Source organism: Danio aesculapii, chromosome 3 (genome assembly GCF_903798145.1).
Source record: "Danio aesculapii chromosome 3, fDanAes4.1, whole genome shotgun sequence".
In the NCBI taxonomy this organism is placed as follows: domain Eukaryota; kingdom Metazoa; phylum Chordata; class Actinopteri; order Cypriniformes; family Danionidae; genus Danio; species Danio aesculapii.
Window position 1 is genome coordinate 15,060,317 of NC_079437.1, and position 27,881 is coordinate 15,088,197.

A 27,881-nucleotide genomic window follows, 5' to 3' on the forward strand; every position below is an offset into this window, starting at 1 on the left:
TTAAAGTATTCTATGGTAATTACTATTAGTTCATGATAGTTACACATTATGTAGTGTAATTCATTAATGAAGAGTTGTAAATATATACACTATGCAAAATTTAGATTTTGTAACAACAGTAAACAATTTATTTTGTTATAAGGTCTGGTTTTGGGGTGGCTGTACTTTAAAATTAAATGAATATAATCTTAATTCAAGTGATGAAAGATACTGAAACTCTAACAGTAAACATAGTGCTACTGTAAGGTCATACCTGCTTGGTATAAATGCTTGAAAATTATTTAGTTTCAAATATCCATTAGAAACTTAGTAATCAAAAAGTAATCGGATGTAATCAGTTACTTTACTTTTACAAAATAATTGAAAAGGTATACTACTACATTTGAGTACTACATTTGAGCTAAAAAGCAGTAATACTTTTTACCTAATTTTTGAGATAACAATGCCTGATTTGTAGTTGAAACCTATCAAAGTTAAATTATGTCAGTTGTGTGTCTGTGCAGATATTTTTAATGCATGTTGTTGGTGAAAAAGCTTTAGTTGTTAGCTGTCGAGCAAATTCAGGGCTACGAGACTCTTGGTCAGTTGTAACAACAAATCTCTTGGTTAGTAACATTAGTGTAATGCTAACACCAACTTGAAGCAAATTTAAAGATGGATTTGTTCGTTTATTTGTTATAATGTTAGAGAGTGTGTCACAACTAACCCAGACTATGGGTTATGTACCGTTTCACTCCTCTTTGAATAGCATTTTCTGTTTGCGTTGCAAAGATAATCTCTATGTCATTTAATAACAAGCACCTGTAACTACTTTCAGACAAATGTTGAACACAATGGCTTAAAAGATCTCCAAGATATAGAGAGAAATGTAAAGATTGTTACCACTATTCACAGTCTCCCCTATCAGCCCTCTTTAGCTTTCTGTATTAGGCCTGATAGTTTCACTTTTTTAATAATTACGCTAAATACTTTTAAAATGTGCGTATGTGATTACACAAATAAAGCGTAACAATACCCAGAGCTTGTCTGTTCCATCGAGGTTTCTTTTGTGTGCTGGCTTTTCCTCTTTATAATGTGACCTGAAGTGTTGTGGAGCCAGCCTGAGTGTTTGCGTTTGTTCCATATGTGACGTATTTCGAACGGATTCTAACCTGATTCTAACCGCTGACGCTGGTGTGTTTAAGCTCAATACAGATAGTAATAGGCCTACACAAATTGAGATTTACATGTTTATGCAGACTAACTGCAATTAAATAATATATTATTTTATAATATTAATTATTATTATTTTATTTAAAATATTTTTGTGAGAATAAACATAAACCTGTATTTAATTTAAAGCGAATAGTTGATGTTTCTATTAGTGTCCACTAGATGGCCGTAGTACCAAACTATTGAACCATAGGGCTCAGAACCATAGCATGTTGTGATTGACCAATCAGAATAACGAATTCAAGAGTGCCATGTAATGAGGCTTATCCTAGCGATACACGCATACTTTTGGGGAAAACTTCAGCTCTTCTATAAATCTACAACATCAACAAATGAGTACTATAATCAGCTTTGATTCATCCCAGTGATTCGATTCTTCTGAGCTTGTTCAAAGAAAAGATTCTTTCAGAATGGACCCATTCTGCAGATTTTGAACTTTTAAACTTAGATGTTTTTCTACAGTTTTATTAAAAAAATAATAAGTAGTCCTATAATTGTTTTATTTATTCATTCATTTTCCTTCAGCTTAGTCTATTTATCACCCCTGATAAATAGACTAAGCTGAAGGAAAATGAATGAATCGCCAATTTATCCAGCATTTGTTTTACACAGCACATGCCCTTCCAGCTGCAAACCCGCACTGGGAAACACCAATACACATTCATTCGAACACACACACATATGCTACGGCCAATTTAGATTATTCAATTCACCTGTACCGCATGTCTGTGGACACTGGGGAAAACCGGAGCACCTGGAGGAAACACACGCCAACACCGGGAGAACATGCAAACTAAACACAGAAATGCCAACTCACCCAGCCGGGACTCGAACCAGCGACTAACCACTAAGCCACCATGTCGCCCAATTATTTTATTATTTGCTTTTCCTTCTATGATGCATTAATGTGGTCAAATATTAAAATTTTACAGTGGTTTTACAAGTGATGTCCTATCAAATTAAAACGTTTGTGATATATTTGACTAAATTTAAAATATAGCTGAATTGGAGCTGAATTTAAAATGTGATCACACAGTTAACTTAAAGAGCCTCTATTTTGCATTATAAAATGTCATATTTTGGTTTTGGGGTCTAGATACAGTACAAGCACTGATCTCTAATAGATAAGTGATTACAAGTGGCGTGGAGCGATTACAACACACAATTAAATACATATTTTGCAAACTACACAAAACGAGGCAACTTTCAGGTTTATTACACTTACATGTTATGATCCGGAGGAAGAAGAAACTGTAACAGTTACTGACAAAGTCCCTTACATAATAATCTCTGCAGCACCTTCCTTTAATAGCAAACTGCCGGCGAATCCCATGTTGCAGCGTAGGTTATTGTATCAAAAATCTGGAAAATGACAGGAACAAACACAGCACACAGTTGACTATACTGTGGTATTGTTGTGAAAAAACGTTAACCGTTTATTCCATGCAGCAGAATCTCCATCTGTCAGTGATCGTCATCTTCAGTCATAATCAGTCCCGTGATCCCTTGCGCTCCGATAGTGTCTGAAAGGAAAGGCACGTTCACGTTTTACCAGAACCGGCACTTCATATTTGGTGATGTATCGTATAGACACCAACGCGGTCAAGCAAAAGAACACAACACGATTCATTCATTCGACTCTCATTCATTCGACTTAAAACCTCAGCTGGATGTTTTCATTCATTAGTGCACACACTGTGCATGGAAGCTCATTTTCATCAAAAACCCATAATAGGGGCTCTTTAAATGTTAAAATGACTTTTTATTCATCAAACCAGCAGTTGCAAGGCCGAATTAAAAACTATATACAGCACATTTCACAAAAATGACAAGCATTCATAAAATATGAACACCATCAATATGTTTATTCATTTTATTTATACAATACAATGAGGAATATACAAGGTTTGATTTCTATATGTTAAGGCGATGAAATATCTATATATTACCAAATGACATTAAAACAACAGAGATCATTGTACTGCAGTTAGCGAACACTTGATTCATGCCACACTGTCTGTAAAAAGCATCAACATAAATGCTTGTCTGATTGTGGGAGTGAAAAAGAAAATTAAAATTCTCCACCCTCTGATTTCAGATCAGCCTTCATCTTCTGTTTCTTCATTATGGCCTCCAGCTCAGTGGCTTTTCTTACATCCTGAAATACAGCAATGCATAATATGTAAACCTGGACTACAAAACCAGACATCAGTGTCAAGTTTTGGACATTTGGATTGCAAGTTGACTAAATAGACTTTCTATTGATGTTTAATTTGTTTGGATAAGACAATATTTGGCTGAAATATCACAATTTGAATATATGCAATCCAAGGTCGTAGAATTGGCATGGACGGAGGGGATGTTTCCCCACCAATATCCACCAATTACTGAAATGTCCCCACAAATACTTTAATCAACTTCAAAATAAAACAAAGCTCCGTCAACCCTTAGTAACCTACACGTGCACCACGTCAAGTTCACTACGAGTTGACCGTAATACTATTAACCAAGGCTGTGCAATTAATCGAAATCCGGTTTCGGTTTTGGCCTGCATGATTATGAGACTATTATGAGATTTTAAAACAGTTAAATTGCATCACACACCTCTCTAAATTTCTCTACAATCATACCTCCTCAAAGCCCGACTGCAGTAAAGTCATGTAAATTGACTAATGTAAATTTGCAGCATGGGACGTGATGTTATATGTATTATTAAGTGTTTATTTTATATGATTAAGTACTTTATTCATGATTTTTAAAAGCGCAAATCTACAACCTTGCTGCAATTAATGTGTAAATCCAGTTTATTCAATCATTCATTCATTTTCTTTTGGCTTAGTCGCTTTATTAATCTGGGGTCGCCACAGCGGAATGAACCGCCAACTTATCCAGCATATGTTTTGTAACCCATCACTGGGAAACATCTATACACACTCATTCACTCACATCGCTACGGACAATTTAGCTTACCCAATCCACCTATAGCGCATGTCTTTGGACATGTGGGGGAAACCGGAGCACCCGGAGTAAACCCATGCCAACATGGGGAAAACATGTCAACTTAATTTATAATTAATTAACAACACAGAAAGGCCAACTGACCCGGCTGGGGCTCGAGCCAGCAACCTTCTTTCTGTGAGGCGATCGTACTACCCACTGCGCCACCGCCACCAAATGAAGCTTTTTACTATTAAGAGTGTTGATATATTTACAGAAGGAATTTTGCAAAATATTTCATGGAAGATGATCTTTACTTAATACTCTTATAATGTTTGGCATAAAAACTCCAATTTTGATGTAAGTCACCATTGCAATATAAGGTTCTGTTGTTCAGGCTCATAAATGAAGACAATCATCATTCTGCGAATTTCCCTCTCTTTTTCAAATATTTTTTTGGGGGGGGATTTATTTCCATTAACTCATACACTTTCATTAAGATCAATTGCAGTTTAATATGTTGTATGTTGTTTTACAAAATAAAAGTGACTATAAACTGCAGTACATATATTATATTACAGAGCTCAAATGCTGAAAGATAATTAAATGAAATTGTGTTTCACAGAAATTTAGGACTACTTTGTGTGTGAGTAAACAGTAAGACATTTCATTTTGAGGTGAATTTTTGTTGCATTTGCAGAGTTTTGACCAGCAGGTGTCGCCAGCCTGCGGAATTTTGAATATTTGAGAAAAGCAATTTTTTCAATTGATTTGAAGCTTTGAAAAATGTGGTTTCTCCCATCTCTACCTCCAGCAGTAATTTCTGCACGGTGATCTGGCTGTAGACTCTGGCTCCCTCTTCTGGACAAACGGACCGCAGCTCCTCCTTGTTCAGAGAAAAGAGCTGAGCCCCGTTCAGGACCCCCAGACTGTGCACAGTGCTGACACACACACACAGATAGAGGTATATCATCAAGTTTATCGGCTTCACACTGCATGTCTAAGTGTAAATGTTTGCGTGTATGTACGATGGCCGAGAGCTTAATGTGCTACAATTCATGAAAACATACAATTACAGAAAACACCAGCAAATTAAGAAAAGATCTTCATCGATTTGACAGCACACCTGCTGCAAAACTTCACAACGCACACACATAAAAAAACAAGCTGCATTTTCACACAATTCATTTTCTTTTCCCTTTATTAATCAGGGGTCGCCACAGCGGATTGAATCGCCAATTTATCCAGCACATGTTTTACACTCACTGACACTACGGTCAATTTTAGCTTACCCAATTCAACTATACCACATGTCATTGGACTTGTTTTGAATATTTGAGAAAAGAGGAAACCCACACGAACACGGGGAGAACATGCAAACTCCACACTGACAACTGACCCAGTCGAGGCTCGAACCAGCAACCTTCTTGCTGTGAGGTGAACGTGCTACCCACTGCGCCACCGTGATGCCCATTTCCACACAACGCAAACAAATGAATAAAATGAGCTGGATTTTTTCACAACACTTGCAAAAATAACAGAACACAATGGAAATGTTTCAAGGGGACCCATAAACCTGACTGATGCCGATGTGCTGTGACTGTTGCTCAGTGAAGTTGCAGGCGATCTTTGAAAGCTGAGTTTTTGTTTGTTTATTTTAACATCCTGATTTCTCTTGTATTCCTGTATTCTTTTGTATTTTATTAGCCTAAATAACCATAACCTAAACTGCCGGGACCATCACGTTTTAGGGTCTTTTTGAAACATTTATGTTGTGTTCTGAGCTATTTGCAAGTGTTGTGAGGAAATGCAGCGTGTTTCATTAAATGTGTTAGTCGAGCGTTGTGATGATTTGCAGCATGTGTGCTGTCAGACAGACGAAGATCTTTTCTTAATTTGCTGGTGTTTTTTGTAATTGCATATGTTTTTTTTTAAATTATTGCACATTAAGCTCTCTCTGCCACCGTAATGATGACATGAGTATGTACTCCATTAAAGTAGTTTATGAGAACATGCCTTGTGTCCTCGTAATTCAAAACACATACTAGTCATCCTTAACAGGGTCTTTTCACATTACATTTTGCCACAGATTTCCTGTGAGGGTTTAGGGTTAGTAGGGTAACGCAACACAATAAGTGTTTTTTTGTACTGTATGCAATACAATACGTCTCTGGAGAGTGCTCATAAACCACCAATATCAATATGTGTGCCACTCACTTCTCATTGAAGCCTTTAGCCTTGAGCCACTCCTGCACCTCAGCTTGAGGAGAGTGATAATCCAGCGGCGCCGTCGTCTCATTGGCTTTATTGATCACCATTGGCCGTACTGATGCTGGCCTCCCATTGGCCAATCGCTGTATGAGCTCATCATTCATCAACACAACTATTAACACACAGCACAACAATATTACAGTAAGATATTAAATAAATGACAAATCTGTTATATTTGGACATTCATGACATTTGCTGTTTATATTTATGTTGAGGTACTAAAATTACAAAAACTGAAACAATTAAAAGATTTTACAAACAGCTGAGGTCAGCAATATTAGCCCATTATTAGTTTAATTTATTAGAATAAAATGTATCTTTTATTTTTTCCCCAATTCCTGTTTAATTGAGAGAAGAGTTCTAAACATAATAGTTTTAATAAGTCATTTCTAACAACTTATTTTTTCTAACTTTTATCCAACCCAGGCTCATTCTGAGAACGTAGTCCCGAGGACGTTTCTGGAGACCGCGAAATACGTCCCGGGAGGTATGTATTTTTGCAGTTTTTGCGAATCCGCGAGAGGCCGCTGTGCGCGCTTTCTCCCGCGCCGTCCTCGCGTAAACCCGCTAGAGGCCGCTGTCGAACGACCTTCCGCCTGTCTGCCTGGATGACAGAATGATTGACCGTGCGACCGGCCAATCGGCTGACCCACCCTCCTCCGTCCCTAAACCCAACCAACGACGATTCACAAAAGCCGTCCAGAAAAGAAAAGCCCTCGTCTGATTTTTATCACGTTTTCAGATTTTGACCACATTCTCACCCTGTGACGAACTGGTTCGCTTTATTTTTTGGATTTTGTTTTCTTACCTGATTTCTGGAACCGCTCTTCCCCAGACTCGAACCCGGTCGTCGTCGTGTTCAGCCCCTTTCTGCACCTCGAGTCCGCCAAAGTACACGAAGAGCTAACCGGACAAACTGGTTGCAGCGGGAAAGTCCTCCACACGGAGGCGAGCGGCAGGCCGGCAAGCGCCAAAAGGAACGGCGTCACACCGCCCCGCAGCGTTCGCTTAAAAAAATGAAATGCAGCCGGACGTACCCCCGGCTACGTATTTCGCGGTCTCCAGAAACGTCCACGAGACTATGTTCTCAGAATGAGCCTGGGTTGCTTTTATCTTTGCCATGATGACAGCACAGCGCTTCCCACATATACTTGGGCAGGCCACCCAGGTATATTAACATCCACCCAAGTATATTGTGGTGACACATGAATAATACTATTATTTTCATCCTTTTACACTTTTTTTGTATCCGTTAAAGAAAGCCAAACATTCGTGATCGATTAACTAGTGGAAAATTAACTAGATTAATTAGTGGAAAATCTTCTCTCACTCTGCACATTTCCTACTGCTGGTTCTGTGTGCGTGAGAACTGTAAACCCTTCCACAGACAGTCACGTGCTCTGCAGACACACAGTGATGTGCCTTTTGCGTCAAAAAACGTAGTTTCTGAATCTCCTAAAATGTCTGGGATTCAGGTTTTACTTTCGCTTTCTAAAGTTGCTGTTATTTGAATGTGTTTTATCATTCCCTTTTCGCAGCTGACTGCGCGCGCACAGCCGCGAGAGAAACATTAAATGATTCATCATTTAATAAACGACTAATAAACTTTACTATATACTTGGAGAGAACAAAATATACTGACTGCAAAATATTGATACACCATTAGAAAGGGTTAATCAACTAAATTGCCTTATTTAAATAATTTACACTTTTTATTCTAGTGGTTATTATAATAAATTTTGTAGCAAAAATGTCTGTTTTTAGTCCTTTTTATTTGTGTTATTTATTTCTGATTTGTTGTATATTTTATTAATTTAATGATGTTAATATACTACATACTTTATACAAATCTAAAATGCTTAAGCAGTACTGCACGTCGAGTCAATAAATCAACTTTAGAGCGAGAGAGAGAGCGAGCAAGAGAGAGAGAGAGAGAGAGAGAGAGAGAGAGAGAGAGAGAGAGAGAGAGCAGCCTTTACCTGTCAGTGGGTACACATGACTCCTAAATAGCATAAAACTAAGAGAAATAGTGAAATCTTTGATTTCAACAGGCTTTTTAAAATAACTTTAACCCACAGAAAAGAAAAGGTGCCATAATAAATAAAAATATAGTTAAAAACCCATTATTTTTTGGTGTCGCATGTAGTTGATCATTTATGTGCTGTGTCCCCAAAGGTGTTTCAATCTGATGTCCTGACATTTCATCCTACCCATCAGATTATGCTACCAACACTGTTTTTAAATGGTTCTGAGGTTGGGGTTAGGGATTAGGTAGGTTAGGGTGATCTTACAGCTTCATATCACTGCATTAAAACTTACACTGGTAGCAAAATCTGATGGGTAGTATATTGCGACATCAAAATGTGCTACCTACTTTTTGAATGGGAGGTAGGACAATTTGACATGGTAGGACAAATCGACAGAACACCGGCTACCACCGCAACTATATTTCAAACCTGTGGGAAGCACTGCAGCACATAATATTTTACAAGAGATTTTTCAAGAGACTAGTATTCAGCATAAAGTGACATTTAAAGGCTTAACTAGTTTAAATGCGTTATCCTGTAGCCAATCAACTGTATATAGGCTAAGGGGGGTAATTATTTGACCAAAAAATGTTTTTTTTTTTATTTATTCTAGCAGAAATAAAACAAATAAGGCTTTCTCCAGAGGAAAAAAAATAGAGGAAATACTGTGAAAACTTCCTTGCTCTGCTAAACATCATTTGGGAAATATTTGAAAAAATAAAAAATTCACAGTAGAGCTAATAGTTTTGACTTCAACTGTATATTACATAAACACAAATTCAGATTTTGGGTGTAACTGGTCATGATTAATAGTTTGACTGCACTAAAATAAACTAAACTATATAAAATAGTACCTTTTTCTCCATCATCTGCAAATGATGACATGCTGAGTGGCCGTGGATCAGTGTGGACTGTATTTTCGGATTTGGGTGCAGCGTACGACATTCTGCCTCCTCTCAGCGGAGAGATGGGAGCTTTCTGCACAAATATAACAGAAATTTGTTTGTGATTAAAGGTTCAAGACACCCGGGAGTTCTTTTTTTAAAAAGATTTGAACAGATTTGTGTGTATTGAGCATCAATTAAGACAATGTTAGCACCTGTCAGCTTTAATTGTGGGGAAAACAAGCTTTTGTCAGCTAATTTCTTATCTGATATTCTTAGCTAATACCTTCTGGGATTAAAATCATTATTGGGGCAGGATCAAAATCAGTGACATAGTGCTATTGGAGTGATGATGCGTCTGTTTTTCATTATTAGTCATAGCGGAGTTTTCTTATCCTATGAGAAGACCTTGCTTCTTAATTATTCATGACAGCACGTGCTTTCTAATGACAGACCTGCCAAGCTGTGAGACCACACGGCTGCTCATGGCACGCAGTAGTTAGCTGTTCATGAAGAATCGCATGCATTTGTTTCAATCATTCACAGTTTGTTTGTTGCATGAATTGGAGAATGGCGAACTTTGTCTTTTATCAGTTGAGTTTGTTACCATTCAGACACATCGCCTTTTTCTGTGCTACTGTGTTCGCCTATGTTTAAAATGCTCCAGATTAACGGCAGGGCTAATGACTGGAATAGATAAGGCAAGAGACCTGCTGCACTGCAATCCATTGTTTCTGCATTCAGACCAGGGGATTCAGGAGAAGTCCTCCACATTTAGTGTTTATATAAACATGATTCTCTTTATAATGATATAACAAATTGTGGTTATGTGTAGCTTATATATTATATGAAATTATGAATAACCTATCGTATATGTAGCAGGGCATTTAATTACTTAATGTTTGTTTCTTTGCATTTTAACTTTGTAAACTATAAAATCATGGGTCTCCTCACATTTTTTCCCTGCTCTGCTGGCCACGCCCACTCCTCCCTCTGCTTCACGCCCATCTTGGAGCATTTTTCGAAAAAATTCTGAGGTAGACTTGAACTGAAAGAGGGGGGTTATGACCCTTTAAGCATGCGGGTGTGTTATCGACTGCAGATTGTGTGTGAGTGTGTGTGTGTGTGTTTGTGTGTGTGTGTGTGTTATTACCGTGGACTGGTTGCGCATTACAACATTAGTAGAGTCAACTTCAGCGTGATTGATGGGCTCGAGGATATTGTGTGGAACGAAGCCAGTTTGGCCATAATTATTCTTACACTTCCACCATCGCTTTGAAGACTCCAACACCTGAGACAGAGAGCAGAAGAGAGTCAATGAAGTGAACTGGGAACGTGTATATGTGTGAGTGTATCTCTGATGTCTTTTAACAGCAGGAAAAGTCAGGTCATTATTATTTCCCATAAGCACCATTAGCCAACTATGGACACAAATACTTGTCTTTTTCAGATATTTCACAAGTGCTGTTTAACATATTTCTCCTTCTGAAGAAAGTCTGATGTCCTTTAATTTGGCTGGAATTAAGAAAAAAAGAGAAATGTAAAAAAATCTAAGGTCAATATACAGTATAACCCCCTTAAGAAAGTATTTTTTTCCAATTGGCTACAGAACAAACCACTGTTTTCCATTTTGACTTGCCTAATTAACCTACTTAGGTCTTTAAATGGCACTTTAAGCTAAATGCTAGCATCTTGCAAAATAACTAGTAACATATTATGCAATTATTCATTCATTTATTTGCTCCTACTTTATATTAAGTGCCCTTAACTAATATGTACTTACACTGAAACTAACAATTTCTTACAATGTACTTATTGTGCAAATACATGTTTATACATTGTTCTTATGCTTGATTAAATACCTGCATGTAATTACATCTGTAATTGATTTCTGTAATTACATTTATAATTACACTACTGATCATCACTTACACCTTAACCCAACCCTTAAACCTTGAAATAACACCATAGGTGGTTGGTAGATCTGTGTAAAAGGCCTGCCGCCACAGCTGGAATAAATCCTAGAGGAAACACTGACATGGGACCATTCATTTTCTTTCAGCTTTGTCGCTGATTTATCAGGAGTCGCCACAGTAAAATGAACCACCAACTACAAGGCAATTGGTTATTAGAAATTAGTTACTAAAATTATTGTTTAAAAAATGTGTTGGAAAAATATTGCACTTGGGACTTGTTTTGGGAAATATATATTATACATATAGAGTACATTTTTCACATTATTCCTTTTTTGTTGTTGTTGTTTAAAAGAAAGTCCAAATGTACTGCATTTATTTTAAATACAAATCTTTTTACAAAAGTTTTATTTTAATTCCCATTTCATGAATTAAACTCACCCTTGCTGAATTCAAATATGTGAATATAAACTACAGTATTAACATTTGAAGTGGATCTTTCAACAAAGTTGATCTAAAACTATTGAACAACACCTATTGTTGTAGTAGGACTATTTTAAAAACCTTTTTAATCCACTTCAAATGCAGATTATGGTACATAATATAAAACGCATCAGGTCCTGGGTTGCACAGGTTATATCTGTGCAAATTACCTCCAGAGTTTCACCATGTAGGACTGAGAGTTCACTGCTGTTTCGTGCCACAAAGTCATAACTGCAGCGATACATCCTTTCTTCATGAGGAGGAAGAGGCTCCATCCTAAAACACAATCACACACACAATGAGACAAGAAAACCATCAGAAACACACACAAAAATCTGATATATAGCAATTTATGCAAATTACATACAGTGCTCAGCATAATTAAGTACACCCTATTTTGAAAATGAATATTTGTATCCATTTCTCAGTAAATATAGGTAACATATATTGGTGCAAAATTTGAACAATTTTTATTTGAACAAAATAGATTTTTTAAACAGATATATTTGTTAAAATAATATTTTAGTCCCTGAACATATGTAGAAATAGAAATAATAGATAGTACATTTAAAATCAAGGGAAATATTACTAAAATTTGACAAACCACAAAATGTCAATTAAATTTGATATAATTTTCATTTCTCTTGATTTTTCCACTTTTTTTAAAAAAAAAATTAACATTGTCTCTAACATATAGGTCTACTAATTCTTGAACCTTCATCAAAAGTTATTTAGTTAGATTAGCTTCAGATTTGGCTTCAGTACTGACTCATCTAATGTATATTCACAAATATAATATTGTAAAGATTCCTATAGAAAATATAAATTAAAAAAATAGATTTGTGAGAGGTGACATTTATGCTGAGCACTGTGTATTACATACAAGTTTGGATTTTGGATTTTGCATTTATAAAATATCATATAAGTTATTTGCATATATTGCCATATATTCGATTTATACACTCACTGGCCACTTTATTAGGTATATATACACTTTACTAGTACCAGGTTGGAACCCCTTTTGCCTTCAGAACTGCCTTAATACTTCGTGGCATAGATTCAACAAGATACTGGAAATATTCCTCAGAGATTTTGGTCCATATTGACATGATGGCATCACGCAGTTGCTGCAGATTTGTCGGCTGCGCATCCATGATGCGAATCTCCCGTTCCACCACATTTCAAAGGTGCTCTATTGGACTGAGATCTAGTTACTGTGGAGGCCATTTTAACACAGTGAACTCATTGTCATGTTTAAGAAACCAGTCTGAGATGATTTGAGCTTTATGACACGGTGCGTTATCCTGCTGGAAGTAGGCATCAAAAGATGGGTACACTGTGGTCATAAAGGGATGGACATGGTCGGCAACAATACTTAGGTAGGCTGCTGCATTGACACGATGCTCAATTGGTACTAATAGGCCCAAAGTGTGCCAAGAAAATATCCCCCACACCATTACACCACCACCACCAGCCTGAATCGTTGATACAAGGCAGGATGGATCCATGCTTTCATGTTGTTGATGCCAAATTCACTGCAGAAATCGAGACTTATCAGACCAGGCAAGGTTTTTCCAATCTTCTATTGTCCAATTTTGGTGAGCCTGTGTGAATTGTAGCCTCAGTTTCCTGTCCTTAGCTGACAGGAGTGGCAGCCGGTGTGGTCTTCTGCTGCTGTAGCCCATCTGCCTCAAGGTTGGACATGTTGTGCATTCAGAGATGCTCTTCTGCAGACCTCGGTTGTAACGAGTGGTTATTTGAGTTACTGTTGCCTTTCTATCAGCTTGAAACAGTCTGGCCATTCTCCTCTGACCACTGGCATCAACAAGGCATTTGTGCCCACAGATATTTTTGCTGGATACTTTCTCTTTTTCAGACAATTCTCTGTAAACCCTAGAGATGGTTGTGCGTGAAAATCCCAGTAGATCAGCAGTTTCTGAAATACTCAGACCAGCTTGTCTGACACCAACAACCATGTCGTTCAAAGTCACTTAAATCACCTTTCTTCCCCATTCAGATGCTTGGTTTAAATTGCAGCAGATCGTCTTGGCCATGTCTACATGAATAAATGCTTTGAGTTGCTACTATGTGATTGGCTGATTAGAAATTTGCGTTAACGAGCAGTTAGACAGGTGTACCTAAAACAGTGGCCTGTGAGTGTATATTACATAAATAAATGTAAATATTTTACATATATTTCAAAATATTGCAAAAATGACCATTTACATATTTTTTAACCATTGGAATATATATATATATATATATATATATATATATTTTTTTTTTTTAACTTTCATTCATTCATTTTCTTTTCGGCTTAGTCCCTTTACTAATCCGGGGTCGCCACAGCGGAATGAACCGCCAACTTGTCCAGCACATGTTTTACGCAGCGGATGCCTCTCCAGCCGCAACCCATCTCTGGGAAACAACCATACACACTCACTCACACTCATACACTATGGACAATTTAGCCTTCCCAATTCACCTGAACCGCAAGTCTTTGGACTGTGGGGGAAACGCAGGGAGAACATGCAAACTCCACACAGAAACGCCAACTGACCCAGCCGAGGCTCGAACCAGCGACCTTTTTGCTGTGAGGCGACTGCACTACCTACTGCGCCACTGTGTCGCCACATAAATGTTAAAATATAGTAGATATAATTTCATATACTGTATATGTTAATATATGGTCATATATCAGACTTCTATATAGAACATACAATTCATTTAATCTTTATTTCTATAGTGCTTTTACAATGTAGATTGTGTCAAAGTAGCTTAACAAAGATGAAGATGACACACACACACACACACAAAGCTGTCCATACTAACCCGTCATTCTCCTGGTGTACAGTTAGACGTGCCTGATCAATTACCTGTGGAAAGAGAAATGAAAGCAGATGAAGGTGTTTGCTTCATTGTGGTTGTGTTTATTCAGCGAGTGTGTCTCTTCATACTTGCTGGGTCTGTAAAAGGCCTTCATGTTTGTGCTGGGACTCTATGGGGTCCTCGATAGGCTGTCCATTGGCACCTACAGCTATCGGCTGCCAACCATCCAAAAAGACAGGTGTGTATTGAGGCACAGTCTCGCTGAGCTGAGAGCTGACAAACACACACCGCAGTTAAATAACCAGGTCTCCTTACTCTAAAAATTATTGCTGCCTTAAATTTTTAGTTGAATCAAATGGCCTTTTCCAGTTATCTCAACTTATATCAATCAAACTGACTAAAAATATTAAGTTACGCTTTGTATAACCTAAAAAATTTAGTTGAAACCTGATTATTAAAATGAGTTAATGCAACATAAACATTTGTTGTCTTGACTTTCTCTCATTACATGTTTTACAGTATAATTAAAGCCCTTAAAGCACAGGTGTCAAATCCAGTTGCTGGAGGGCCGCAGCTCTGCACAGTTTAGCTTTAACCTTAATTAAACACACCTGATAAAACTAATTGGGCCCTATCATACACAGTTGGTTGCTAGGTTACCAATACTACAGTTAGTTGCTCTTATAATAACTTAGATGCACCTAATTTACATTTGGGATTTTTTCTTTTTACAAACTTTGAAAATATTCGCCTCATGTTAGGATGGAAATCCGATGGTGGAAATGTAACTAGCTTTCCTTTTCTTTTCTACAGACACATTTGAAACAACATGATGCTATGCATTTGTATATGAAGTAAATCAATGGTCTCAAACTCAATTCCTGGAGGGCCGCAGATCTGCACAGTTTACCTCCAACCACCTCCAACTCACACCTGTGTAATAGGCTCTAGTAGTCTTGAACACCTTGATTAGTTGGATCAGCTGTGTCTGATTAGGGTTAGAGCAACACTGTGCAGAGCTGCGGCCCTCCAGGAATCCTATGATGTAAATGAATTTGCATTTTTGGGTGAACTATCCCTTTGATTCAAATTTAAAGTATATATCCATTTGGGCATGTACATGTTTCCAGTATTATTCCCATGTAAATTTTGCTACTGACTATGGCAGGGTCCAGTTTGGTCCGAGTGACGTCCATAGTGTTTTCTCTTGCTCATTGAGATTGTGCTGGAGTAGAGAGATTGCTCCACTGGTCAGAGCGGGACTGGAGACTGATGATGCCAACTTAGGACCACCCGTCGTCTTCACCATCTGGCCAACATACAGAAACAGACCATTTACAGAACAATTTCCTTATTTTGCAGAAATTAAAAACCGATGTTACCAATCATGGAATCAGTGCAAATAACCTATAATTTTTAATTATGCATAAGAATTGTAGTGGTAAAATATGATCCTGGACCAAAACTCATGTCTCACAGGTATTCATTCATTCATTCAATTTCAACCACTTTCCCGGGGCCGGGTCACAAGAGCAGCAGAACCCAAGACTCCCTAGGTAGGCGTCCAGGAAGCATCCGAAACAGATGCCAAAGCCACCTCAGCTGACTTCTCTCGATGTGGAGGAGCAGCGGCTCTACTCCAAGTTCCTCACCCTCCTATAAGGGTGCGCCCTGCCACCCTGTGAAGAAAACTCATTTCGGCCTCTTGTATCCGAGATCTTGGCCTTTCGGTCATGACCTAAAGCTCATGACCATAGGGGAGAGTAGGAACATAGATTGACTGGTAAATCGAGATCTTTGCCTTTCGGCTCAGCTCCTTCTTTACCACAACGGACCGGTACATCGACCGCATTACTGCTGCTCCATTCCACCTGTCAATCTCACGTTCCATCCTTCCCTCACTCATGAACAAAACCTCAAGATACTTGAACTCCTCCACCTGGGGTAAGGACTTTCCTCCAACCTGGAGATGGCAAACCACCTTTTTCTGGTGGAGCACCATGGCCTCGGACTTAGAGATGCAGATTCTCCCAGGTATATTTTTGTTTTTTTTAACAGTACAACATTTACAGTAAAAAAATCTGTCCTGAATAATGTTATAATGTTAAATGCGAGTTTTTTTGTGACGTCAGCACAACTAAAATACTTTGTTTTAATAATACGGCTAATTTAATTTCAACAATAATTAAATCATAAAATCTAACATCTCTGTCTCAACAATTGGATAAAGTAACGAGCAATAGCCAAAAATACATTCGATGGGTCAATATAATTTTTTCCTCTAATGCCAAAATTCATTAGGGTATTAAGCAAATATCAACTTTCATTGATTTGATTTGATTTCCTACGGTAAACGTATAAAAACTAAATTGTCGATTAGTAATATACATTGTTAAGAACTTAATTTGTTCAAGTTAAAGGCAATTTTCTCAGTATTTAGATTTTTTTGATCCCTCAGATTGCAGATTTTAAAATAGCTGTATCTTAGCCAAATATCTTTCTATTCCATCAAACCATATATCAATTGAAAGCATAATTATTTGACTTCTAGAAGATGTATACCTTTCAATTTCAAAGAAATGACCATTAAGACAGGTTTTGTGATCCAGCGTCAAAACCTTTATCTGTGTGTCTGCTATGTGTGTAATGCTCTTACCAGTTGCAAAGGGACAAAGACATGGTGCAAGAGTTCTTCAGAAGAGGGCTCGGAGATTTTCATCTTTAGGCGATCCTATAACACACACACACACAGACAGATACACACACACACGCAAAAGTTCTTAAAGGAATAGTTTACCCAAAACAGAAAATTTCCTCAACATTTACTTATACACAAATGTTTCTAAACTATGAATTTCTTTATTCTGTTGAGCACCAAATAAGATTGTCTGAAGAATGTTGGGGGAAAAAACAGCTATTGACTTCCATAGTAGAAACCAAAAACTACTATGGAAGTTAATGGCTGTTTTCCTATGGAGCTAATACTATGCCAAAACAATCTGAGTTTGAATTGTGTTCATTTGAATTATCGAAAAATAGTAATTTAATAAATCAGAATTTTTATATGCCGTTAAAAATTGTTTTGAATTAGAATTTCATAACTTGAATATTGAACATCTGAAATGCAAGACAACTGAATTTTTCAAGGCTGAATTTTTTAGATATCCAGTTTATAAAAATACAGTTTCAAGCTTACGAGAAGAGAAAATTCTAACATCAAATACAGTGTTCTAAAATTAAAAACCAGAAATTCAGATTGTGAAATTCAGATTCAGCAGAAAGTAGGTCAGGGGTGATCAACAGGGAAGAGTAGACGATCACCGAAAAGTCAACTAAGAATCACTTGCCTCTGCTTGATTCATAGTTATAGACGAATCGCAGGGTGTGAATAACGAGGGTGGGGGATTGGGGGGGGGGGGGGGGGGGGGGGGGGGCTGGAAATAGGTAAAAATATATGCTTCTTATCTACATATCGCCTACTTTAAAAATAAACTCATTTATATTTTAGCTTTCTCATATGTATTTTCGGGTATTTGCAGTCTATGAATTCAGAATACAAACAATGAAAATGCGTCTATAAAAAATTCAGCCGTGAGAAATGCAGTTGTCTTACATTTCATATTCAGTATTCAAGTTATGAAATTCTAATTCAAGTAAAGAAATTCGAATTCAAAACTATTTTTAACAGCATATAAAAATGAAGATTTATTAAATTACAATTGTCAATAATTCAAATGAACACAATTCAAATTCAGATTGTTTTGGCATATTATTAGCTCCATATTTTTCCCACACTCTTCAGAATATCTTATTTTGTGTTCAACAAAAGAAAGAAAATGAGTAACTGATGACAGAATTTTCATTTTTTTTAATGAACTATTATTTTAACGCACATTTCACACATGCTGCCAGTTTACTTTCAATAAACCTTTTTATGCCTGACATTTACAGTACAAAAATGTGTTCTGAACACTGTTAAATGTAAGTTATTTCAGCGGAAGTCAGCAGAACTAAAACATCATAAAATGTGTTTTTTTTATCTCTCTCAACAATGTGATTTTGATTAATATCCAGTTAAGTATCTTAGTTCAAATTTTCCAGTGAGCACATTCATTTTGTGACAAAGGTGAGCCTGCAGTCAAATTCACCATCTTACCAGCAGACAGAAAGAATACTTGATCTTCTGAAAAATATCCACAAACTCTTGTTCTGATGGTGGGGTTACCTTTTGTGGGGGAGGCTCGTCTACAAAAATAAATGTTTAATATTCATGATTCACGAAGGTTTTGGAGAGGCTTGTGAAGTAGGGAGATCATCGGGAGTATCTTTCTTACCATCCTTTTTATTCTTCTTGGTCTTGTTTTTTTTGCGACTCTTTTTTTTCGATCGCTTCAGCTGCTCCTGAATATTCTTAGCCTCTGCTGTCTGCTGCAGACGGGCCATGAAACGCTCCACATCCGCAAAACAGTGATTCACCAGCTCCTAACAGAGTTCAAAAGGAGAAAACTATTAGATTTACATACGTACACACACAGTGCCTTTTTTATGATGCTTGCCATCACTATTATGATGGCAAGTTTTCCTAATGCAAGTTCTGGGACATCTTGTCATGATTTTACAGAGGTAAGCAATATCACACTACCTGTGTACTCTGTAAAAAATATGTTCCTTTAACTTATTTTAAATGTGTAGTGTGTAAATATGACACCCAGTGGTTGAACTGAGTAACAGCATTTCTGGATCAAAACAAAGGCAAGCACAGGTTGCCAGATTGAGGATCAACAGGACCGAGTCTTATGATCAAGCCTAAAGGCTGATTTAAATCATGTTCTATATAAAAGCAACGGCATTCAGCATATACATTTAATAATTTTAAAGAGGTTTAATATGTATTAATTAGATAATAAACCTTACCGTTTCGTCTTAGTGCAGTAAGTGCACTATTCTGTGCTTCTGAATAGCTGTATTTAAATTTCTGTCATGTTTTGTTCGGTGCAAACAACCAAATTGCTTATCACTGCAAATCTCGTCACGTATCATGTTGTTGGTACACGGGGTTAAATGTAACCTGCTCACCTAATGTTTACAATCATAATTCATTAATTAATTCATTCATTCATTTATTTTCTTTTCGGCTTAGTCCCTTTATTAATCATTTCCGTCACTGACGCATACTTTGAGAGCCTTTGTGAATGAATGCATGAATGAATGAATGAATAAATGAATGGATGAATGAAATATGCTGTTTTCTAACAAGGCAACCGGGGGTGCTGAAATATAATTAGCTAAACTGGCATTGGGTGGGTTAAAATAACCAAAACCGGCACATAACACATTTTCAAAGCAGAATAACTGACTTCAGCATTGTTTTTCAGATAAACAAGAATGTTCACTTAGCATGTTTCTTAAATATCTGCAAACATATTATGGTATTTTTATGCTTTAGAAAAGTCAAAAACTTACATACAGAAATTAATAAGTTAATCAGATTTCAACTAAATGTTTTTAAAAGTTTTAAAATGTTTAGCTTAATATTTTTTGTTAGTTTGATTTGATTAGTTTAAGTTGAGACGACTAGGAAAGTTAATTTAATTCAATTAAAAAAATAAAGGTAACAAGAATGTTTTTTACAATGTAAGATTTACCTGTAAAATTTGTATTTGTTTGTAAACGAGGTGTGCCGACTTTATTTCAGTAGGTCGGAAAGTGTTTTATGGTTTGTAAATTCATACAACCCATTAATTTACATTTATTTTTTAACTTTTTAATTATTAAATATGAATTGTTTTGCAATTTAAAGGGATAGTTCACCCAAAGCTGAAAATTCTGCCATGATTTACTAATCCTTCACTTGTTACGATCCTGCATGAGTTTCTTTCTTCTGTTGAACACAAAAGAAGAGCTGGACACTATTGATTTACATTGTGTTTGTTTTTCTTATTATGGAAGTCAACGGTTACAGGTTACTTCAAAATAACTTATTTTGTGTTCCACTTGAGAGTGAGTAAACACTGAGGAAATTTAAATTTTTAGACGAACTATCCCTTTAAGGCAATGTCCCATGAAAGTCATACTTACAACTTCTCTCTGTGCATGAATCAGATGTGTATCTGTTTTCACTCTGTCTCCTCCATTCACTAAAATAGGCAACAGAAAGCAATGAAATACAGAAGAGTAATATTGTCAGAAAAATATATTTTCCCACAATCCAGCCCAGTTTTTCTCAATTCCGGTCCTTGCAGCCCACAGCTCTGCACATTTCATATGTTTCTCTTTTCACGTCAGACGTTTGTTCTATTCGAGCTCTAGTGCCCTGCCTATTAGTTTACAGAATATTCAGCCACGATTTCAGTTTTAAGAGAACATATATGTTTCATTATGATATATTAGTGTATGATTTTTTAATTTTTATTTTATTTATTAGTTACTTTAATATTCAAAAAAGTTTGTAAACCCGTTGACTTAAAAACAAGAAGTTGACCTTACTTAAAAAAGTAAATCCATTTGAACTTGTAACGGTTAAGTTGACTTAATTGTTATAATTGTGCCCATAATTCATTTACTTAAAAAATTTATGGAAATGTACCTTTACATTACATTTAGTCATTTAGCAGATGCTTTTTTCCAAAGCGATTTACAATTGAGGAGGCATTCAGTGATTCAACAAGAAGAGGCAATACACACAAGTGCTAATTATACAAAGGAACTGTTAGTGATCAGAGAATTAAAGGGTCACGAAACACCAAAACACATTTTTTGAGATGTTGACAGTCATATATGTGTCCCAAGCTGCTAAAAACACAATAAGGACACATATATTTTATAAAAAAGTGAAAATTGGTTGTTTTTGTGTTATTTCGAGAAAATTCGTTCTTCCGGTTTGAAAATAAATTTTAAAGCTACGTCACGGCGATGAGATCCTTGTGTGAATTCCAGCATGTAGACTCCATGTCTGCACTGGCGGGTACAACGTGACGTCTTTGAGTTTTCATCATTAATTCAAGAGAAAGACTTCCAAGTCTTTTTAAATCATCTATTGTGTATGAGGTGCAACTTCATTAATATGCATGATAGCTTTGAAGACTGTTTTTACCAGTTACAGTGTTCAGATGGCAGAGAGATGCCACGTTGTGTTGCCAACCGTAATTAAAACAAGTGGAAGAAGATGGAGAATTGTTTGGAGACATGGGTCATCAGCGTTGCGTTTATAAATGTGCTGCAAGGTTATGTTTTCAATTCCCCGCAATGAGAGCACAGCTGGACTCACGTGTGGCTTACAGTGGTTTGCTAACACGCAACATTAATACGTTAGTAGGGAATGCTTTTTACCCGAGAGCTTTTCGCATCTAGAAATAGTGAAACCCGAATTTGCCACTCGTCTTCTTTTAAAAAAGACACTGTTCCAGTTGGTGTTGATTGTCCTGTCTCTACAGATTTGGTAAGTGTGCGATCAGTGTTCCTAGTTTATGTTTTCAGAGACAAAGTTAGTTAGTATCATCAGCAGTACTCTTTCAGTTTTTAAAGACATAGACAAAATTATTTAGTTACTAAGTTTACAGTACGTTAATATCACTACAGTATTATGGACTGAAAAGTCCATGCATACATGAAATGTTCCTGAATGAAAGTGAAAATGCCAAACTGCAGTTAAAGTCGACAAATTAGTCATTTGTCAAATGTTTTGATTACTGATATCCATGTAAACATAGTCACTGTCTTTCTCCCCTGCGTCTGTGTGTTGTTTTGCCTCTGTGAAAATCAGCACGTGCTCGAACCGAAAACTCCCATTTTTATGCAAACCCTTCCCTCTTTCCCTCCCCTTTGAATGAGAAAGAGAAAAGAGCCTCTTCAGGTGGTTTGTCAAGCCCACTCACCTGTGTGAAGCACACTTCATAAATGCATTCGATTTTTTTTTATTTAATGATTGTAAAAATGCAATATAAGTAAAGTCAACTAATCACTTTGCAATGGATTTACTAACTTCTTTAAATAAAGCATAATAATGGCTTTTTTTGCGGTGTATATCATGTCATTCACGCTTCTCTAGTAAGAAGACACTGCTCCCAATGCCGTTGTATAAATCCATAAATAAACGTTCTGAAGTGAAATAAAGGTTTCCTGTTCTCAGGTAGAGAGTGAAGAAGAAGGGAGTAGGGTGAAATTAACATTGTGTAGGGAACATGTCAATAGCTAGCAATACCTCCAGGACTCTTCAGCATCTGCACTTCCAAAAAGGCACACAGTGGCTTCTCCTACCACAGAAAATACCTTTTTTCTCTTTGATATTTGGGACCAGTTTATCAGCAACTAGGATGATTTTGTTTTCCTTGAGTCATTAGATGGAAACGGTGCTTCTGTTGCAAATAAATATCATGCAAAATTGTAGTTTTGCGCATAAGTCTAATTTGCGACTTTGGATGATACCTTGGAAAATAGTTTGTGAATGGAGTTTTCGAATAAGCTGAATATCTCAATCTGGTGTGTTAAATAAAAAAGAGACATGAGAAATATACATATACAATATACAGAACAGTGGGGTGTGAGGACCAGGTTTGAGAAACACTGTTCTTATTATGTACAATATGCATAAATATATACACACTTGCATGTACACCTGTGGGACCGAGATCAGCGGCTGTACCATTTGTAGGCAATACTTTGATAGACTTTGGCTGACTCCTGGGTACAACTGGGGGAGCAGCCATCTCTTAAAAAAAAGTGAAAAGAGAAGAAAAAACATCAGGTCATTTAGCCAGCGTCATATAATATTTAAAAATATATCTGCCATTTATTGGCTTTATCGGGTCATCAATATTGGATGAAGTCAGGATCAAAATATAAAATTGTATCTTTTACACATGAAGGGTTTTTGCAGAGAATACACTCAAATAATGGCTTGTTTAAAATGCTACTTATTTAACATGAGTTAAACAACACAATTCTTACGTTTTTTTTTTGGGGGGGGGGGGGGGATAGCTTAATTGTTTTATGTTCAATCCACTTAAATGTGTAAAAACAGATTAAGTTAATTTAAATAATTTGTGTTGGGACAACATGTAGGAATTGTGTGGGCCAGCATTTTTTTATGGGAATATCTATTTATTTCTCATAATTCAGGCAGGGAGGGAAACAAAATCATTTTTGCAGAATAAAATGTTGTAAACAACCTGGTCAATGCTATATGAAGAAATCGATGAGATGAATTCTTCAGAAATAAACATAGTTATGAATAAAACTGTGACTCTGATGAATAAGAGCTGCTGAAGTGGAGATTTATGGCTCAGTGCAAAAGGAAAACATGAAAAATATGCATTAGAATTGAAATCTAGAGTCACAAATTGACTATATTAAACAAAGTCAAACAGAAAAATATCTTAAAACTATATGTAAGACATTTTCTTTACATAAAACTTAAAATACACTACACTAAAACACACTGTAAAAAATGCAGGGTTCCACACAATTCATTCCTGTTGTCCCAACACAAATTGATTAAGTTAACTTAACACTTTTAACAAATGTATGTGGATTGTACAAAAAAATTAAGTTGTCTCAATGAAATCACAAGAATTGTGTTGTTTCAGCTCATTTTAAATAAGTAGTTTGAACGAGCAAAACATATCTATATTTTTGAGTGCAGAGAGATGCATGGAAATAAAAGGAGTTTTTGCCTGCATTGTCACGTCTTTAATTATACTTCTAGTTCACCACGTTGTGGGTCCAAACATTCAATCTATTCATTAAAGAAAATGCATTATTCCACCACAAAGAGGATTAGGGGACTACTTGGAAGAAAAAAAACATTAGACAATTTAAGCAGAATTCATTCAACAGAGTGGGACAAAACATCTTAAGAGAAACTCTTTATCTGGTTTAATATAACATGCTTCAGGCCTCAGTCTTCCACAACTCCCTATAATTAAGACACGCCTGACTTTTTTATTTTTTTGCCAGACAAATGGAATGAATGGGTTTTTTGTAGATCTGCTCATGGCATGAATGCTCGCCGGTTTCACTTGTTCGTTGTTTAAGACTCTGGGATAAAGAAGGTTGACATTCCACACATAGCCAATACATTACTCCACATTTGTTTCTCGTTCAGTCACATCTGCGGCCTCCAGCCGACACTCATACAAATAAACACTGTTTACATCTTTGTGGCCAATGAGTTTCTTGGTCATGGGGCTCACACATAAAACATTCTCTTTTTCTGAGTAAATAAATAAATATAATATATTAAAACCATAATATAATATAATGTAATGTAATGTAATGTAATATAATATAATATAATATAATATAATATAATATAATATAATATAATATAATATAATATAATATAATATAATATTTTTGGATAGATTTTCATGTTTAATTCTATATTGGGATGGAAAAACATTTCCTTTGCTTGGGAAAACTGCTGAATAAAACCACAAAAATTTATAAATATTATATTATATTATATTATATTATATTATATTATATTATATTATATTATATTATATTATATTATATTATATTATAGGCGACGCAGTGGCGCAGTAGGTAGTGCTGTCCTTTTACAGCAAGAAGGTCGCTGGTTCGAGCTTCGGCAGGGTCGGTTGGCATTTCTGTGTGGAGTTTGCATGTTCTCCCTGTGCTCGCGTGGGTTTCCTCCGGGTGCTCTGGTTTCCGCCACAGTCCAAAGACATGCGGTACAGGTGAATTGGGTAGGCTAAATTGTCCGTAGTGTATGAGTGTGAATGAGTGTGTGTGGATGTTTCCCAGAGATGGGTTGCAGCTGCATAAAACATGTGCTGGATAAGTTGGCGGTTCATTCCGCTGTGGCAACCCCGGATTAATAAAAGGGACTAAGCTGAGAAGAAAATGAATGAATATTATATTATATTATATTATATTATATTATATTATATTATATTATATTATATTATATTATATTATATTATATTATATTATATTATATTATATTATATTATATTATGTAGGGTAATTCAAAAAGAATACCACAATTTTGAAACTCTGTATTAAATCAAAGAAACATGATGAAACCTTGGGTAATTAATCAATGTGAGGAGTACTCGAAGTTTTTTTTTCATTAGAAAACAAGTTCATATATGTTCAATATGACCCCCTCCAGATACTCAGGTGACACCAACCCGAAAGTTGTGGTATTCTTTTAGAATCACCCTGTATTATAATGAGGTAAGTAAAACATTCTCTTTTCCTGAATGGGAAAAATGTCAAATGAAACAAATATTATACATAATATAATATAATATAATATAATATAATATAATATAATATAATATAATATAATATAATATAATATCATATAATATAATATAATATAATATAATATAATATAATATAATATAATATAATATAATATAATATAATATAATATAATATAATATCATATAATATGGGCACCGTGGTAGCGCAGTGGGCAGTGCTGTTGCCTCACAGCCAGAAGGTCGCTGGTTCGAGCCTCGGATGGGTCGGTTAGCATTTCGATGTGGAGTTTGCATGTTCTCCCCGTGTTCGAGTGGGTTTTCTCCAAGTGCTCCAGTTTTCCCCACAGTCTAAAGACATGTGCTGTAGGTGAGCTAAATTGTCCGTACTGTATGTGTGTGAATGAGAGTGTATGGGTGTTTCCCAGTGATGTGTTGGAGCTGGAAAGACATCCGCTGCGTAAAACATATGCTGGATAAGTTGGCGGTTCATTCCGCTGTGGCGACCCCAGATTAATAAAGGGACTACGCCGAAAAGAAAATGAATGAATGACTGAATAATGTAATATAATAACAATTTAATTAAATGAATAAATGATAGCCACAGCATCCTGTAGCCCCAGATTGGACACACAGTTTTGGAAATTATATGGAGCATCCTTTTGGAAATGGAGATTCATAAAGCATCTAAAAAAAGATGATATCAGTACAAACAAAAGTCACAAATCTACTTGTTTTATTACTGACCTACAAACAGCACAGAATGACAAAGATTTGCTCTTCATTTTGTGTCTTAATAATCCTACATTTAAAAACAAGTTAAACCTTTCTTTTTATTTTTAAGGTTTACACTGGATACTCAATCCATTATGTACAAACTCTCACATATTTGCAAGCAGAAAACCCATTGTTAAAAACCTAAAATCACTACATTCACTCCAATTTTTTTTTTTGTTGCTGCTACTACAACCTACTGCGCTTACTCAAACTACATAAGTTGAACCAATACAATTCTTAAAGTTTTTTTGGTGGACAAAATAATTGTTTATGTTTAATCCACCTAAATTTGTAAAAACAATTTAGTTAACTTAATCAAATTGTGTTGGGATGACATGAAGGAATATATTACAGTGTTGACCAAACGCTCTTCTGTTCTGTTGATTAGGAGGAGTGGCTGAATCTATATGCAATTATTATACCATACTATTATTTTCTAACGATTTCTTAACAAAGGTCTCTTTAATAATTTCCCCACATTCTGTATAGCCAAAGACCCAAAATATAGCTCATGAGATTACAGCTGAACATTCCTATACACTGTAAAAAGTGATTAGTTACTTGACTTTACTTAAAAATAAAGCCGTTGTAACTTGGAACTGTTAAGTTGATTTAATTTAAATGATTTTGCTAATTTTATTCACTTAAAAAAAATAATAAAGTCAACTAATCACTTTTTACAATGTAGTTGATTCAATTATTCCCAACCAGTCATGTAAAAGCAGCATTATCAATGTGCATCACAATCATTACACACCATTTACCAATCTGCTAGCATTAAAATAGTGTTTTCTATCTTCAATAGCACTGTAAAGCTTTAAATGGCTGGTCTTACCGTGTTAGATGTGTACACCTGCTTCTGTCACATCTTCTGTTTACACCTAATAGAGAAATGCAAGAACCAGAAAAACAAGTTGTTCTGTTTAACTTCAAGAAATCTCTTTCTCTCTCTCTTTCTTTCTCTCTGAGTGTCTCTCTCTCATTCCTGAGTTTCAGGATACGAAGAGCAATGAAACCTGGGTGGAAGTGCGTATTAATCCACTACGACAACCGCATTCCTCTGACATACCGCAAGAGAGAATAAACACAACAGGTCTTTGAGCAGTTATGAGTTTTTAGAAGATTATTATATAGAGTAAACTTTTAAAGCAATGCACATTATAGATTATTATACATAAAGATGAGTAAATAAAAATATGAATATGCAGTAATACTCACTGAGGCACAGATTGTCTTTCCAGCGATGAACTGCGCAGGTTGCTGTGTCGCTTCAGTGTGTTCAGGCTAATCTTGTTCTTCTAGATCTGTCATTCTCTT

General features: G+C 36.0%; 1 protein-coding gene across 1 annotated transcript; it reads right to left on the minus strand.

Annotated features, from left to right (window-relative positions):
• Nucleotides 1-3,051: 3,051 nt before the first annotated feature.
• On the minus strand, nt 3,052-27,881 carry eps8l1a (eps8 like 1a). Its single transcript, XM_056453232.1, has 16 exons — nt 27,783-27,881; nt 27,400-27,445; nt 23,159-23,261; nt 20,635-20,693; nt 18,891-19,038; nt 18,713-18,801; nt 17,213-17,287; nt 15,717-15,865; nt 14,685-14,829; nt 14,560-14,603; nt 11,898-12,003; nt 10,485-10,622; nt 9,302-9,425; nt 6,367-6,532; nt 4,958-5,090; nt 3,052-3,370 (listed from the first exon to the last, which is right to left on the minus strand). Exons 3-16 carry the CDS (start codon nt 23,259-23,261, stop codon nt 3,284-3,286), a joined length of 1,566 nt encoding a protein of 521 aa, XP_056309207.1. The 5' UTR covers nt 27,400-27,445; nt 27,783-27,881; the 3' UTR covers nt 3,052-3,283.

What these genes read in the sequence shown, in the direction of transcription:
- eps8l1a (XM_056453232.1), bottom strand. Translation starts at nt 23,261, where the DNA reads ATGGCTGCTCCCCCAGTTGTACCCAGGAGTCAGCCAAAGTCTATCAAA. An exon ending in TCTTTGTCCCTTTGCAACTG is followed by an intron (nt 15,866 to 17,212) that starts GTAAGAGCATTA and finishes TATGTTGGCCAG; the next exon opens with ATGGTGAAGACGACGGGTGG. An exon ending in GCTAAAGGCTTCAATGAGAA is followed by an intron (nt 5,091 to 6,366) that starts GTGAGTGGCACA and finishes TGTGTGTGTCAG; the next exon opens with CACTGTGCACAGTCTGGGGG.